The 14,591-nt window shown below is 25.3% G+C and overlaps 3 protein-coding genes across 5 annotated transcripts; all 3 read right to left on the bottom strand.

The window, feature by feature from the left end:
- Positions 1–84: 84 nt before the first annotated feature.
- Positions 85–4,968, bottom strand: LOC124427992 (4'-phosphopantetheine phosphatase). Its single transcript, XM_046971501.1, has 13 exons — positions 4,613–4,968; positions 3,963–4,242; positions 3,671–3,854; positions 3,500–3,592; positions 3,121–3,280; positions 2,862–3,052; positions 2,418–2,692; positions 2,206–2,358; positions 2,028–2,115; positions 1,688–1,892; positions 1,441–1,598; positions 1,157–1,326; positions 85–1,072 (listed from the first exon to the last, which is right to left on the bottom strand). Exons 1-13 carry the CDS (start codon positions 4,713–4,715, stop codon positions 742–744), a joined length of 2,391 nt encoding a protein of 796 aa, XP_046827457.1. The 5' UTR covers positions 4,716–4,968; the 3' UTR covers positions 85–741.
- A 660-nt stretch (positions 4,969–5,628) lies between these two features.
- LOC124427819 (alpha-1,2-mannosyltransferase ALG9) lies at positions 5,629–8,968 on the bottom strand. The gene is made up of 12 exons (XM_046971159.1): positions 8,726–8,968; positions 8,314–8,449; positions 7,975–8,180; positions 7,792–7,905; positions 7,615–7,725; positions 7,233–7,515; positions 7,045–7,161; positions 6,734–6,947; positions 6,516–6,657; positions 6,295–6,424; positions 6,071–6,201; positions 5,629–5,986 (listed from the first exon to the last, which is right to left on the bottom strand). Exons 1-12 carry the CDS (start codon positions 8,803–8,805, stop codon positions 5,845–5,847), a joined length of 1,806 nt encoding a protein of 601 aa, XP_046827115.1. The 5' UTR covers positions 8,806–8,968; the 3' UTR covers positions 5,629–5,844.
- Positions 8,969–9,158: 190 nt separating this feature from the next.
- On the bottom strand, positions 9,159–14,405 carry LOC124427820. 3 transcript variants are annotated; one of them, XM_046971160.1, is made up of 11 exons: positions 14,270–14,405; positions 14,105–14,165; positions 13,722–13,993; positions 13,451–13,652; positions 12,967–12,978; positions 12,335–12,497; positions 12,100–12,177; positions 11,791–11,948; positions 11,563–11,685; positions 11,336–11,480; positions 9,159–11,244 (listed from the first exon to the last, which is right to left on the bottom strand). In XM_046971160.1, exons 1-11 carry the CDS (start codon positions 14,389–14,391, stop codon positions 10,880–10,882), a joined length of 1,701 nt encoding a protein of 566 aa, XP_046827116.1. In that variant the 5' UTR covers positions 14,392–14,405; the 3' UTR covers positions 9,159–10,879. The 3 variants fall into 3 exon arrangements, with proteins under 3 accessions (XP_046827116.1, XP_046827117.1, XP_046827118.1); XM_046971161.1 differs by having other exon boundaries at positions 9,159–11,241; XM_046971162.1 differs by lacking the exon at positions 12,967–12,978.
- Between the last annotated feature and the right edge of the window lie 186 nt (positions 14,406–14,591).

Genomic DNA, 14,591 nt, shown 5'->3' with positions numbered 1-14,591 from the left:
AATAAATAATAGTTAAAATAAGTTGGTAGTCTTGTTTTTTTTGTTTCTGTTTCTTTCTTTTCTTTTTTTTTTTCTTTTTTTTTTAATAAAATTTTTATGAATAATTTTATGCGATATTATACACTTTTCATTGATTAAATTTTATATATTCATTTTGTTTGGTAAAATATTTAATAACAAATTTCGCACATTAGAAGAATGCTATCTTGATTATCAGTGCTATTATTTATACTATTAAAATTTTTCATTTCTTTGTTCTTTTAATGTTCTTAGTGCATTCTTAATGCGATATTAATCTGATAAATTCTGTTATAATCCTAAAAACATTTATATTTTCAATGAAATAGTAAATAGTTGTTAAAATAGATATAGACCAAGAACATTATAAGGATTATTGTCACACAGTTCTTACTGTATAATTATATAGATAATAGAAAAATTAGATATTTCTTAATTTTTGTAAATCTAAATTTATCTAAATTACAGTCAAAATAAAAGATAAATAAATTTAATAAATTTAGTTATATAGTTACTACTAAATAAAGTTGAATCTTGATTCATATTAGAACTTCACTAACATTTGTTTTTCATTTGTTCAAAGTTACAAATGTCGAATAATGGTAAATAAAATAATACTAATAATTCAGTCAGAATGCTTTAAATGAGTAGTATTTCATATTTTTTTGTTCGAATCAATGGATAATTTTTATAATTACATTTTTAAATTGTTGTTTGATCATTTTATGCTGAGTCTTCAGTGGATTTTTTTTTACTTACACATGAACTTGCATCTGGTTTTATATGATCTTCAGAATAGACTTGTTTTTCAATTATATTTAAATCTATATCACAAGTTGTTTTTTGTGGTGCTTTTTCATACTTACATATTACAGCATACATATCACCACCCAATCTAAGAGCTAACCACCGGTTTTTAATAACTGCTAGTTTTAAACATTCACACTTCATGTTAGCATAAAGATTAGTATGAAGTGTACGACCCATTCCTACGATAACTATAAGATCGACATTATGTTTGACCATTGCAAGGCACAAATCTAAATTCAGTCGGCTAACAAAAAATAAAACAAAGAATAAAAGATAATATATATTAAAGTTATTCTATGAATAATTATATTATTATAAATAATATTACCTTAAATCTAAACATGGTCCAGCTTGTCCAGTCTCCATAGCAAGTAACCTGTTCTCTTTTAAACCTTCTTTAATTACTTTACAAATTTTAGCAGCATCTCGTAATATAACAACTAATTCTGGATAAGTTACATCATTTAAAGCTGGCATAGAATTAGCACATAAAATAACCTATAATTAATTCACATCATCTTAATATAATTATATTGGATTATATTAATATAGTTCGTGTGTAGGAATTATTATTTGTATATAATAAGCACAATATATACATAAATTATTTACTTTGGTTCCACGTTGTAGTAAATCACGTGCAAATGGTAGAATTCCAAGTACAATATCTACTCCACTATTATCAACAAAAATAGCTGCACATTTATGGGGAGCATCATTTTGTAATCTATGTATCCATTCATCTAAATTATCCACTAACCATGGTCTACCTAAATTGAACAACACATCAATTAAAATAATTACTGTGCGTCCTTTTTATTAAAAATGTTTCATATACTTTAATTTTATATAAATTTACCAGGTATTTTTTCTTGTGCTTCTTTAAAACCAAAGTCCGTAGTTTCCATTAAAGTTGCAACATCTTTTGCTCCCCAGTCAAACATGTTACCACTAAGAACTCCTAATATTAAAGCTCTTAATTTTTCTACTCCATCTAAGTTGTCTAATACAATTATACGATCTTTCAAATGTTTTAATGCTTCCTCATTTTCCTTCTTTTTTTGCTATTCATTTATTATTAATTAAACGACTTAATAATTAGTAGCCCACAGATATAATTTTAATAAAATATGTATAAATATTAAATAAATTAGAATTTATGTTAAAACAATATAACTAATAAAAATTTAAAAACTTACATATAAATAAGGATCTGGAAAATCAAATTCTTTCATACAATGTTCTATAGTATCCAGTAATGTTCTTACAGTAAGAATTCCATATGCGCTGTGTGAAAAATATATAGTTAAAATAATCTTCCGTAATTTATTATAATAATATTAATTATTAATGATAATTATTTGAATCAAAACTTACAAAGGTTGTAAATTGAGGTAATGCAATCTATTTATATATTTTTCTCTTAATTTTGTTGCTCTATCTTTTGCTGTTGGATTTTGGGGTTGGCTAAGAATAGCTCTTGCAACAAATTTATCCACAGATTCCTCAAAACAGTGAAGCCAATAATCTCTAAACATATTTACATACTAATAATATATCATAATATTATATATATTATATAATCTTACCTAGCTTCTTTATCTTCAACAAGATCTGTTGTATCTGGATTATATGATGTTGGATCTTTTAACAATGGACAGAATGTAACAGCATTTTCAATTTGATCAATTTCTAACTGTTCCACTTTAATTCCAAGATTAGAAGATATTGAATCTTTAAAACCAGAAGAACCAGCATAATTTTCTAACCAGCTATGTTCCTCTGGATGTTCAGTACCATATAAAAATGCACCAATTGCTCCAAGGTATCCTTCATGACGAAGAAAAAGAGGTTTGACTTTCCCCTATATAGAAAATTAAAAATAAAAGAAAATATTTGAATTTACAATATTTCTTTAAAAAAATAAAAATAATTATAGAAAGAAATTATAATTATACTTAGTACATAAAACTATAATGAAAGTTTATATCAAGATAATATAAGTTATTTAGTGATACTATATTGAAACTAACATTAGACCAGTACTTGATGGAATAAGAAACAGTATGCATTGAAAGAGGATGGTTTCGAAGAAAATAACCTCCAAAATATACTTTATCCATATTATGTGCAGTCGCATATAAGCTAGCTATTTGTCCGATATCATTGCTTATTGTTAATAGAAGACTTCGTGCTATATCTGCTTCTGAGAATTTTTGTTGTTCTGAAATATTTATTTATAAATTTTTGCAAAAAGTTTGTTATAAAATAGATATAAATATTTTCTTTTACCACGATTATTGCTAGCAAACATTGCTTTTCCAAAGGACGATGCAATAAGTTCTCCTGATAATCCTTGAGGAGTATAATCACCTCCATAAATATCTTTTACCAACATATCTACATTACGGTGATCTCCTCGTTCTGCAAGTTGCAGCAATTCATCAAAGCCCTAGCAGGTTTTTTAAAATTTTTCTTAATATTATACATATAGATACTTATGTTACATATTTATTCTAGCAATGATACAGTAAATTGAAACTGATAATAATAATTTTGTATGCACTATATGAAGATGAGTAAAATAATAAAAATGCATTAATAATATGATAAATTACATAAATAATGATCTAAATATATGAATTCTTTATTTTATTTTAATATATATTACCTTTCCATTAGTAAGTAAAGAACCTAATCCCCAAAATGTACCCCCACCTGTAGCTGTACCACCAACTCTTTCGAATACTTCATCTGATTGTACCTATAATTATTATATTATGTAAAATATATAAATTATATAACAATCTTTATAAGATTAACATATATAATTAAAACTTACTTTAAAAATACTGACTCCACTTCCTATGTTAACAAGCATATAAGGAAAAATATTTGGACCTGTTTTTCGAAATTTATATTCAGGATTTCCATGTCTTTCAAATTCAAATGCCTCACATGGTATATGTTTCAGTAAAAAATTACAACCCTTTATCAGACAGCGTACTTCATCTTCTTTGTCCACTCTAAATAAATATCTTAACTTTTGTCATAGAACTTCATAATGATATTAAATTTTATTTACATTGTAAAAGACATGTTCAAGTAAGGTTTAGCATTATTTAAATGCTTACATTAAACCTAGTTTTTCCTGTAAGAGTGGTGTATATTTAAAAGCTCTACCTCCTGTTACTTTAATACTTTTTCCATGAAATTGCTCAATATTTACTAAATTGTCTTTAACAAAATCCAAACAATTCGCAAAATGTCTTGTTTCAAATTTAACAAAATGCAATCTGTTTCCTTCAAATACTTTGTATGCTCGTTCTCCAGTGTTTCCCAAACCAATGTTATCATATAATGCCTTGCGATAACTAACTGTCGAATAGTATGCTATTTTAGTCAATGAAACACCTGAAATATTAAAATGAATTATTTTAAAATAATATAATGTTTGATTTTCACTTATCTTCTTAAAACTAAATGATATAAATGTAAGTAGATAATACATAATAATGAAACATATACATCTTTTTTAAATTTATATGCAAGTACTTTTGAATTATATTTATTACAACATGAATACATATATATTATGTAAATAATAATTATTTGTATAAAAAAAAATATTTCATCAAAATGAAAGAGTTACTATTAATTCTTTTAAAAATTATGACGTTGTTTGGTTATTCAAATCTAACCTGACGTGCTACATTTTCAAAAACTTCCAACAAAGGAATAAAGTAACTAGAAATTAGAAGACTGATGAATATATAGCACTTACCTACGTCGATTGCAAATTTTTGTGCGTTTTTTAAATTTGCAAATACTTCAACCGCAGGTGGTAACTGTATAGAATGAGATTGATCGCCGGTGGTCTCTGCCATTTTTAGATTTTACAAAAACTTTCTCTTTTGTTTTTGTCACTTTACGAGGCTCACCGTCGCAACGGTTTTGACAAATAATACTACATCAACATTACAAATAATTATACTATATTAGGATATTTCCTTTTATCACAAATCAAACATTTGTTTTGATTATCGTTTCCGAAGCAAATAATTCGTTGACACGCGCACTATAATATGGTATTTATAAATCGAAAATATTGTCAAGTTCATTTAAAAATGATTATAACTGTAATTTTTTTTGGTTAAAAATTGTATTACTTATATTCATAAAAACTAAATAAGAATATTATTAAATTTGTTAATTCATTTAATTTAAATAATGATCATATTATAAATTTTATTTATTAATTTATCCTGATTATATAAAAATTGAAGACATTAAATACGTGTAGGTTATATTTATTTATATAAAATCATGTATTTATATGTTTATAAATTTGTAGAGTAATATGTGCAGTTTAATATAGTACAACGTTTCTATACATTTAAAATATTTACTTATTTAAAAATAGTCCTTATTAATCTATAACTATGATAATACAACTGTTTGTAGATCATATTTCTTTTAACTTATCTGTACCTTACATCTTATCTACTGATAGACAATCGCTCATATGTACACGTTATTAACGTCGTGTATATAACAGTACAGATAAGTATATCTACTAGTTATGAACTAATAGATAAAATTATAAGGTTACCATCAAATTGAACATTTATAATATATATAAACATAGTAACATCTATTGTCATTATATGTCTGAATTTATATTATATCTATACATTTTTTGCAAAATACGTATTTACACATTTATAACAATTTATATTGATTTATTTAAAATATTTCATTATTTACAATTCTACCTAATTAAGATTTATTTAATTAAAAACAGAACATAATTTATTCCAGAATAAAAACAATAAAATTTCGTGTTTAATTTTTTTTTACGATATCAATTTTACTTGATACTTTTTCATAGCTTGATATTCAATTCTATTACAATTATAACATGAAAAAATATAAATAATATTAAATATACAATGTTCCTGATGAAAACCCTGTTAAAAAATGTTTCTTTATCAATGCATATATAATAAAATTTTTTCAAGAAGCCTTAGTATTTATTTTTCCCAATAATGGAACAGTTGAAATAAGCTTACTACTCTGTAATAAATTATATGAACCATATGTACAATATTTATATGATACGAATGGTATATAAAATGCTCTAAAGAAAGGATGTGATCTGTAAGGACAGATAAGAATAGATAAAATATATTAATTGATATAAAACAGTTATATAATAAATGTTATGCGTAAATGTACTTACTTAGATGCATCTAGAAATTTAGAAGATTTTAATACAATGAATTGATCAGGCATTTTAGAGTAATTTGGTTCTAAATCTGTATTTGTACCGACATCAAGATCTAATAAGAAATGGCACTTCTCCACTGGTATCTAAAGATAATATATATTTAAATATTTCTATATATATTTGAAAACAAATAAAAATGCAATATACAATTTAAGAAAAAATAAACAAAAACTTACATAGCGAGACGGTTCTTCTTTATTTAAATCATTGAAATGAGGTTGAATGATACTTGTTGCATTTTCATGATCTGAATAAGGCTGAGGTAATTCTCCTTTAAATTCTGATTTTAGATACTGAAGTTTCCAACTAAGAAAAGATATTTTATTATAAAAAAACTAAATACTTATGTCATATTTTTATATAATTTACTTATTTGATAAGTAATTATATTACTTACTTATTTGATGGGAAAAAGAAACTATTAGGAAAGCGATGCCATTCTTTACCAACGCAAAAATTAATATTGCCATCACTCAATATTCCTCCTTCCGACCCAAGTTTATTTGTTTCAATCATAATTTCCATTGGAGCATAATATCCTATAATACACCATAATATAATATTATTAATTGATCATATTTCATGTACTTTAATATTTTAATTTTCTTTTGATACCTTTATACAAAGCAAGAGTTCTAGAGAAACCAAAAAGACCACAGACAATAATGGCTACAGTCATGATATGGGCAGTGTATTGAGAATAGTGGCATCCAATATGTAATGGACAAAATTTTGTTCTGATAAAAAAATATAACTTTTGCAAAACATCAACCGATATTGCACCAGTTAAGCAAATCATTGGATATACAGGGAATAAAAATCTTTCTTCCTGTAAGGATAATGTCATAAATTTCATTATTATTGTCACATTGTAAAGTACATACTGAATTAAAATAATCCAAATTTATTTATATAAATTGTTATACCTTGTGAGATTGTAGAAAAAATACTACGAACCAAAGATACAATGGAGCCAATGAATACCAGTAAGGTAAGCATAATCGTTCTCTTGGTTTAGCTGGTATCACAAGCCAAACTAAAAACTATTAGAATCATTAATATACTGTGTATAAAATGAAATAGTTCATCTACTATATATTTTTTTGAACCTTACTAATCCAAATGGAGCAATTAATGCACCAATAAAAATAAAGTTAAAATTTAAAAATCCATTGGCGATGTAATAGCTAAATGGTTCTGTGCCATAAATATCAGGTCCATGAGAAGTGAAAACATTATACATTATGATATTTAATGGTGCAAGGACAAATCTGCCATAGTATATTGAATCGATCCAAATCATTGGTGCTAGTATTACAAAAGCAGAAATAAACACCCATTTTATAAATTTGCTCCATTCTTGTCTATGGAATAACATTTCTATGGCAATTGGTAACCTAGATATCATAATATTAAATAATTTCATTACAATCCAAAAATATATTTAATGTATAAAATATTTTATTTATATATTATAAAATATAAATTACAAATACCCAAGTAATGATGCAAACGGCCATCCTAATAAGGAAGATATAGCCGTGGCAAAAATAGCAAATTCATATTGTCGACCATACCAAGCTGCTATAGCAACTGTACTTAAGTACCTATAACACCATTATGATTTACTTAAAAAAATACTTTTAATTTGAAAAACGTTACTTTGTACTTACATTGAAAAGGATGATGGTAAGAAAGCAGAGCTGGAGATATACATGCCTGAACTAAGAATAAGAAATACGAGTGTAAGCCTTGCAATATGAACTCCAAATTCACGGCATACATTTCTGAAAATATAAATATATACTGCATTAAAGAAAATAATTATTATATTTTATATTATAAGATATACATACTTGTAAAAATATACTTCTGATAAAGCACAACCCACAGATAAAAGACATCGTATGAAGTAAAATATTAAAACTGGATTTGGTTCTAATAAATAATGATAAAGCTTTGCTGGTACCATATGTATTAATAGATAAGTATATGATCTCAATGCATATTCAGGACTATATTCCCATGTTTGTTGACCGATACCATAAAGCAAGTAATGACTCTAATACATAATAAAAAGGCTCTATTTTACTATTGCATACTTATAATATTACATTGTAAACATTAATCATAATTAAAAGTTATCTAATCACTTAAAAAATAATAAAGATCTATTTATACATTTAAATACATACTGGTTCCCAATAATTATAAGTTTCATCACAGTCTGTTATATGACACCATATAGCTGAACAAAATCTTGCAGATAAAATTAATTTAAATGCTGTATCTACGCCTGGATATACAAGTCCAATGTCTGATTCTTCTGATCTATAAAATAAAAATATATTTCTGTTATACTTTTATATTAATTTTAACAGATATTTTTCTGTTTATTAGTTACTTATTAAGTAATAACAAAAGTTTAATTTATTAATTATGTACTTGAAACTCGAAAGTATAGTTAACAGTGAAAAAGAAAATTTATTATTGTAACAATGATAAATAAGGTTAACCGGCTTCAAATTTTTGAAATATGAGAAAAAATTCTTTAATAAATATCTTTACTGATTGTAAAAAAATTAATGAAGTGTTACAACTACTCACTTTGAAAATCTTCTGCCATTGATCTTTCTTAAATCCTTTTTTGAATAAAACAGTTGACGTTGACGTTGATTAGGCGCCATTGTTATACACACTATATAGTAATTTATTTACGATTATCCATATCAGTATACGTTTGTATGGTCTTACCACCCATATGAAAATGGAAGTACCAGTTTAATCCACATAATAGGTCATGTCGCTACTATTCGCATTTTCTAATGATCAAATTTTTTGATTAGTTAGGTATATATTTTATAATGAAATATAGATAACGGATTAAATAATAATTATTCTAACATTTTTTTTATTATCATTCTATGATCTCCGAAATGATAATATTTTTTTTATTTAAAATAGACAAAAGTTTTGCTGATGAAAACATTTCTTTTCTATCTCATTTTTGATATAACAATATTTCATTTAAATACTTCAATACGTAGAATCTTATATATTTGGTGTTAAATAATGATACATCGATATTACAGTCATAATAAGATTCTCCTAACATCTACATTATAATAATAGAACACCTTTTTTGGAGCATCATTGAATAAATTTGTACGTATTTAAAGAATATTCAATACACAACTGATTTTCTAATTTTATATATATATATATATATATATATATATATATATATATATATAAAATTCATATAATAGATTACAATACAATTACTTGTAGTCGTGAATAAATAAGTTCGTGATATAACTATAAAATTCTCGATGCTTATATAATATAGATATAAATAACTTCTTAATGTTCCATATAAAATTTATCTTCTATGTATTACGCACAAAGTTATCTGCCATCATGTAATATCATATAGTTCTTTTTAAAGAATTATACTTCTTCAAGTTTTATAGTGTGACAATGTAAATTAAATACCTTCAGCTGCTTAAGAAAATACTAAATGCAAACAATTCGTAATAATTGATTGCAATAGAAACATTGTCAATAGATACAAAATATATTAGCTAGAGAATAAAGTAAAAAGTGGAAATATAAAATCTTTGTAATTAGTACATTAATGCGTATAATTATTAATAATTATAATATTAAAATTAATCAATTTAATTAAAGCTATAGAACATTTCTATTAATTATTAGATTAAATAAATAAATTTAACACTTTTACAAAAGAAGAAAATTAAGAAAAATGATAAAAGATTTTAGAGACTTATAAATGCATTTGGAATGATGAAGTATAAATGCCTATTATAGACATAAGGTAAATTAAACATTCTGAAATTAAACTTAGAATAAAATACGTAAATGGATAAATAAAAAACGCTAAATGCATTTACTCGACAATAGGAAATTACGTTAAAAGCGAAAAGTAATAATTCTTAGTTAATAAATGTTCATATAGAACAAAGAGTATATCATTAACAATAAAATTTATTATTCATGAAATTTTTAGACTTTTTCTATACTATTTATATTAACAGAAGCTTATATGTAAAATTTTATAGGATATATATTATTAACCAATGTACAAATCTGTTATTAATATGTAAAGATAAAACCTAGTTAATGAGAAAATATATTACTTATTTGATATAGTTTAATGAATCAAATTTCTGATCATATCTCTTCGCTTTTAACGTTGTGTTACGATCATTTGTACACTACACATAATATATAAAAATTTCTCTAAGTTATCTGTAACAGAAAGCAATATTATAAAACGTAACATACATGAAAACGAGAATACAGTTAAAGATTAATAGACACTCTGAGAATGTATGTAAATAGTTTGAAGCACTATTTGCAGATAATGATATGATATGGATAGTCCTATACATAGAAGCAGTCTTACGATTTTAGAACATCATTGGTCACATAACATAATTTATCATATTCATAGTTTTAAAATACGTGCGAATTCTGCAAATATATAATACACATGGATCTTTGATTTATATAAATCCATTAAAAAAAAAAAAGAAAAAGAAAATAAAATTAAATGAAACACTATCTTCATTTCTGGAGGGAATATAGATTTAAAATTTGTAATTAATTCGCTGTCATGCCGAAAATTCCATCCTTAGATAATTATATAACTAAATTTGTACTTAGATCTAATATGCACTAAAAATAGTTTCCGAAATATTAGTATAATTTTCAGTGCTTTATAAGTTTCGCAAATATTTATATTCTTGGCTTGTACGTTAATGTAACGTGGAAACTTTGTACATCCATTTCAGTGCAATCTTGTGGTCCAATGGGAACATCGCTAGTATGTACCTCTATACGTTCCTCATTTCCAATTTCTTTGATTACATCTCGACTACTTTTCAACATTTTTTCCACTGGTTGATCTATTGCGACTCTGACAGTTTTAGTTTTAATAGTTTCCATTGATCGTGACTTACATGCATCAATAGAACGTCCTTTAGCCCCGTTTTCTTTATTTCTACGAGTTGAACTACGATGAATACGTGTTTTATCTCTTGAAGATGTTCTTCGTAAACTTGGACGTTTAACTGATTCAGCACTAGCACTTAAACCTCCTGCTAAAGTTCATATGTATTATAAATTTATTAATATTCTATAAAATATCAAAAAAAGTAAAATAATGTATCATCATTATTTTATAAAGCATACCAATATTCCCAGATGATGACCTATTTGAACCACGAAGCACATGCATTGCTGTAGGATCACTATCAGTAGCAGCTAATATTTCTCCCACAGGTGTCAAAAACCATTCTGATCTTGTTCGCATACGTGCTGTTTGTCTTTCATGTACCTGATAATAAGGATTATATGAAAAAGTTTAAAAGTATTTCGAAACATATAAAAAGATAAATAAATAATGCATTGTATTTAACCTGTGGTAGATAACTAAGACTTTTAGTACTTTCTGCATAACGATTGATTGCTCGAAGTTCGTCTAGTGTTATTCCTGCATGTCGAGAATGATGACTACCATTACTTGATGATCGACTGGATGCCTATACAAAAGGATAAATCTTTCAAATCTATTCTAAATAATATTTTTAATTATTTCCAATAAGTTATACGTTTAATGCAAAATCGTAAATAATCAAAGATCATACCTGAAACAGACCATTTTCTTCCAAGCTTACTGATAAACGTGTATAGCTTTCTAACAATGTATTTTCAGGAATTATTCCTAATGAAGATGTAAGATCAAGAGTTTGCGGTACATGAATTAAGGCTGGTGTCGACTGCGATTCTTCCTGATGTGACATAGCTGAACAAATTATATAATTAGGATGTTTTTATAATATAAAAACGTTTTTAAAGAATAAATTCAACTTCCATATTTAAATTTTTTTGCTTACAGAAAAATTCTTTAAATTAATTGTTTCGCTTATATATATTTAAAGACAATTTTTACTTACATTCTAGATTAAATTTTAGTCCCCACCTTTCACATTCATATTGCAGCCAAGTCTTTTCAGCTTCAAGAGAGAGTTGTCCTGAAATATATCCAACTGTAAGAGTCCAGTGTGCACTAGTTATGAAATAATACATAAGTTAAAGAAAAGTACTTTTAAGTAATCAACTTACTATATCAATTTAATGCATATATGTTTGTCAATACATGTTCCAGTTAGTGATAATTTTAAAACTTACTAGATACTAAAGTATCCGGAGGATATCGAAAACTGAAAATCCAATCCTCTTCTACTTTCAATATTCTTCCAGTAATACGCGCATAAAATTCGTAATTCTCTCTTCCAAACAAATTAGAAACTCCAAAATTATCTATCATAAATTTCATTACACAGGTGGCAACCTAAGAATATATAATATAAGCTACTAAACAATTTTTTTTACTATACTTACAATGAATATCTTTCATGCTATATATATACTTTTAGTATATTATTATTATTGCAAATGCATGTGCATATTTGCATATAATATAATGCAATAAAAAAAAGAACATTCAGTTTGTAATATTATATAAAAATCTACAATGAAAAAATAAGATATATAATAGAAACGTTATTAATTATGTACTTTACTTTCATTTTATAGAAAGTTAACACATTAATATTATCTTATGTATCAAATATAGAGATTTTCTAGCATTTGCTATTACTATTTCTGATTTCATGCTATAAAAATGTATACACATAAATAAAACTTATATAATATATTTTGCAATTTAATAAGAAAATTATATTTTACATTAACATTTATATATATACACACATATATATATTACGTGGTGCGTAAAATTATTGTCATAAGCAACTTACTGAGACCTCCGCCTGATGGTAAATGTAAGCAAATGCATGATGTGAAAAAATTATGAAACATAGCATAGCTGTGTATAGAACATAATGTACAAATATTGTGCATGCTGTTTTAACTATATTATTGCAAATAGTAAATAATTAGCTAACATTTTTACTTAATATATTCTATGAAAAATGATAATATAAGAAAATATTGTATGTAACTATGTGCAAGAAACATTAAATCTGTTTTAATATCTTTGTGTACACTATAGAAAGTTAATAATGTGTATTTAAACGAATATGTATTATACAAATGTGTAGTATAGAATAATAAATTCATGATGATATTTTTAAAAGCAGATAATATTAGTTTTGTGTTCAATATAAACAAATAATTATTAGAAGAATAACAAAATAATCTGTGATAGTATTTTATAATTGATTAAATATTAATTAACATAGTAATTAATAATGTTTCATGCAAATATTCCATTAAACATACCTTAAATCTGAGAACATCCTCCATTTTAGCAGTTTTTCCATCACTCACACAACTTTGAAAAAATGAAGGTGCTACAGATACACCTAATGCTTCACTAGACATTCCTGTGCAAGCTCTTTCACTATTTACTGCTACAACCCTGAATGTTCCAAATAATAATACTAACAAACGTTGTGTATACACTGGTAAAGAAGTAATTAATCTGCAAAAGTTTAATAAAGTTAATTATTTATTTTAAGGGAACATAAATAATTAAAAAACTAATAATTACCTATGAATTTGATCTCTTTGCTGTTCCATGCTATCCAATTGAATAACAGTAAATAATTGTTGTTCTCTTTCCTTTCCAAAAACACCACCAGGTATTTTACGTAGAAATTTTTTTAGAACACTCGCTATTGTATAAACACTGAAGTTGTCCATATTGACTAAACGTCCAGTCTGTAGAAAATGAATAAGCTTTTTCATATTACCCTGATGGCCTGGTGCTCTAAAAACATCTTTCCTTAATGGAGCTTCTTTATTTAATTTCAATATCAGTACCTAAAAAATATGATTACTTATTTTAGTATTAATTTAAATCTTTTATATTTTTTCTTTTAAAACAAAGTAATCAATAATACATTTATTTTATGATTAAAAGCATATACGTACCAATAATGGACCAGGTATATCATTTTTGCATACTTCATCTAAGGGTACTCCAAACTTAACTCTATAATCATTGATAAAATATGTTTATATAATATATATATATATATATATATATATATATATATAAATTAAAATTTTTAACACATAACTAATGCTATCACTGACTTTTCTAAACGTCTTGGATACGGTGGTACAGAAGATGTATGTCCACAACTTGTTACCACATTACCCAGTGTAGCTGCTCGACGATGCATTCTTTCTGTCCAGCTGCTCATTGTATAATACATAAGGATGGCAATATGATTTAAGTAATACGATTAAAGAAGTGTACACCCGTATCTTATAAAATCCTATAAATACAGAATTCTGTATTTATGCCATAACTTAGGTCATGTCGCTAACGATAAAAGACTCCATTTCGTCCACCATTCGAGTTATTTATTGATACCTGCGATATCTTGTATCATGACAAGTTCGTAGATATGAT

This window comes from Vespa crabro, chromosome 11, assembly GCF_910589235.1.
Source record: "Vespa crabro chromosome 11, iyVesCrab1.2, whole genome shotgun sequence".
Classification (NCBI taxonomy): Eukaryota; Metazoa; Arthropoda; class Insecta; order Hymenoptera; family Vespidae; genus Vespa; species Vespa crabro.
This window is presented reverse-complemented; position numbering and strand designations above follow the sequence as displayed.

Bases quoted from the DNA above. Each gene is read 5' to 3' on its own strand.
- LOC124427992 (XM_046971501.1), bottom strand. From the start codon at position 4,715: ATGGCAGAGACCACCGGCGATCAATCTCATTCTATACAGTTACCACCT. The intron at 1,327-1,440 runs GTAAATAATTTA...AATTAATTATAG, and splicing joins TACTACAACGTGGAACCAAA to GTTATTTTATGTGCTAATTC. The intron at 1,073-1,156 runs GTAATATTATTT...ATTTTTTGTTAG, and splicing joins GGACCATGTTTAGATTTAAG to CCGACTGAATTTAGATTTGT.
- LOC124427819 (XM_046971159.1), bottom strand. From the start codon at position 8,805: ATGGCGCCTAATCAACGTCAACGTCAACTGTTTTATTCAAAAAAGGAT. The intron at 7,516-7,614 runs GTATTTGTAATT...TATGATATCTAG, and splicing joins CCGTTTGCATCATTACTTGG to GTTACCAATTGCCATAGAAA. The intron at 7,162-7,232 runs GTAAGGTTCAAA...TGATTCTAATAG, and splicing joins TAATTGCTCCATTTGGATTA to TTTTTAGTTTGGCTTGTGAT.
- LOC124427820 (XM_046971160.1), bottom strand. From the start codon at position 14,391: ATGTATTATACAATGAGCAGCTGGACAGAAAGAATGCATCGTCGAGCA. The intron at 11,949-12,099 runs GTAAGTAAAAAT...TAATTTGTTCAG, and splicing joins ACTAAAATTTAATCTAGAAT to CTATGTCACATCAGGAAGAA. The intron at 11,481-11,562 runs GTTAAATACAAT...CCTTATTATCAG, and splicing joins GTCTTAGTTATCTACCACAG to GTACATGAAAGACAAACAGC.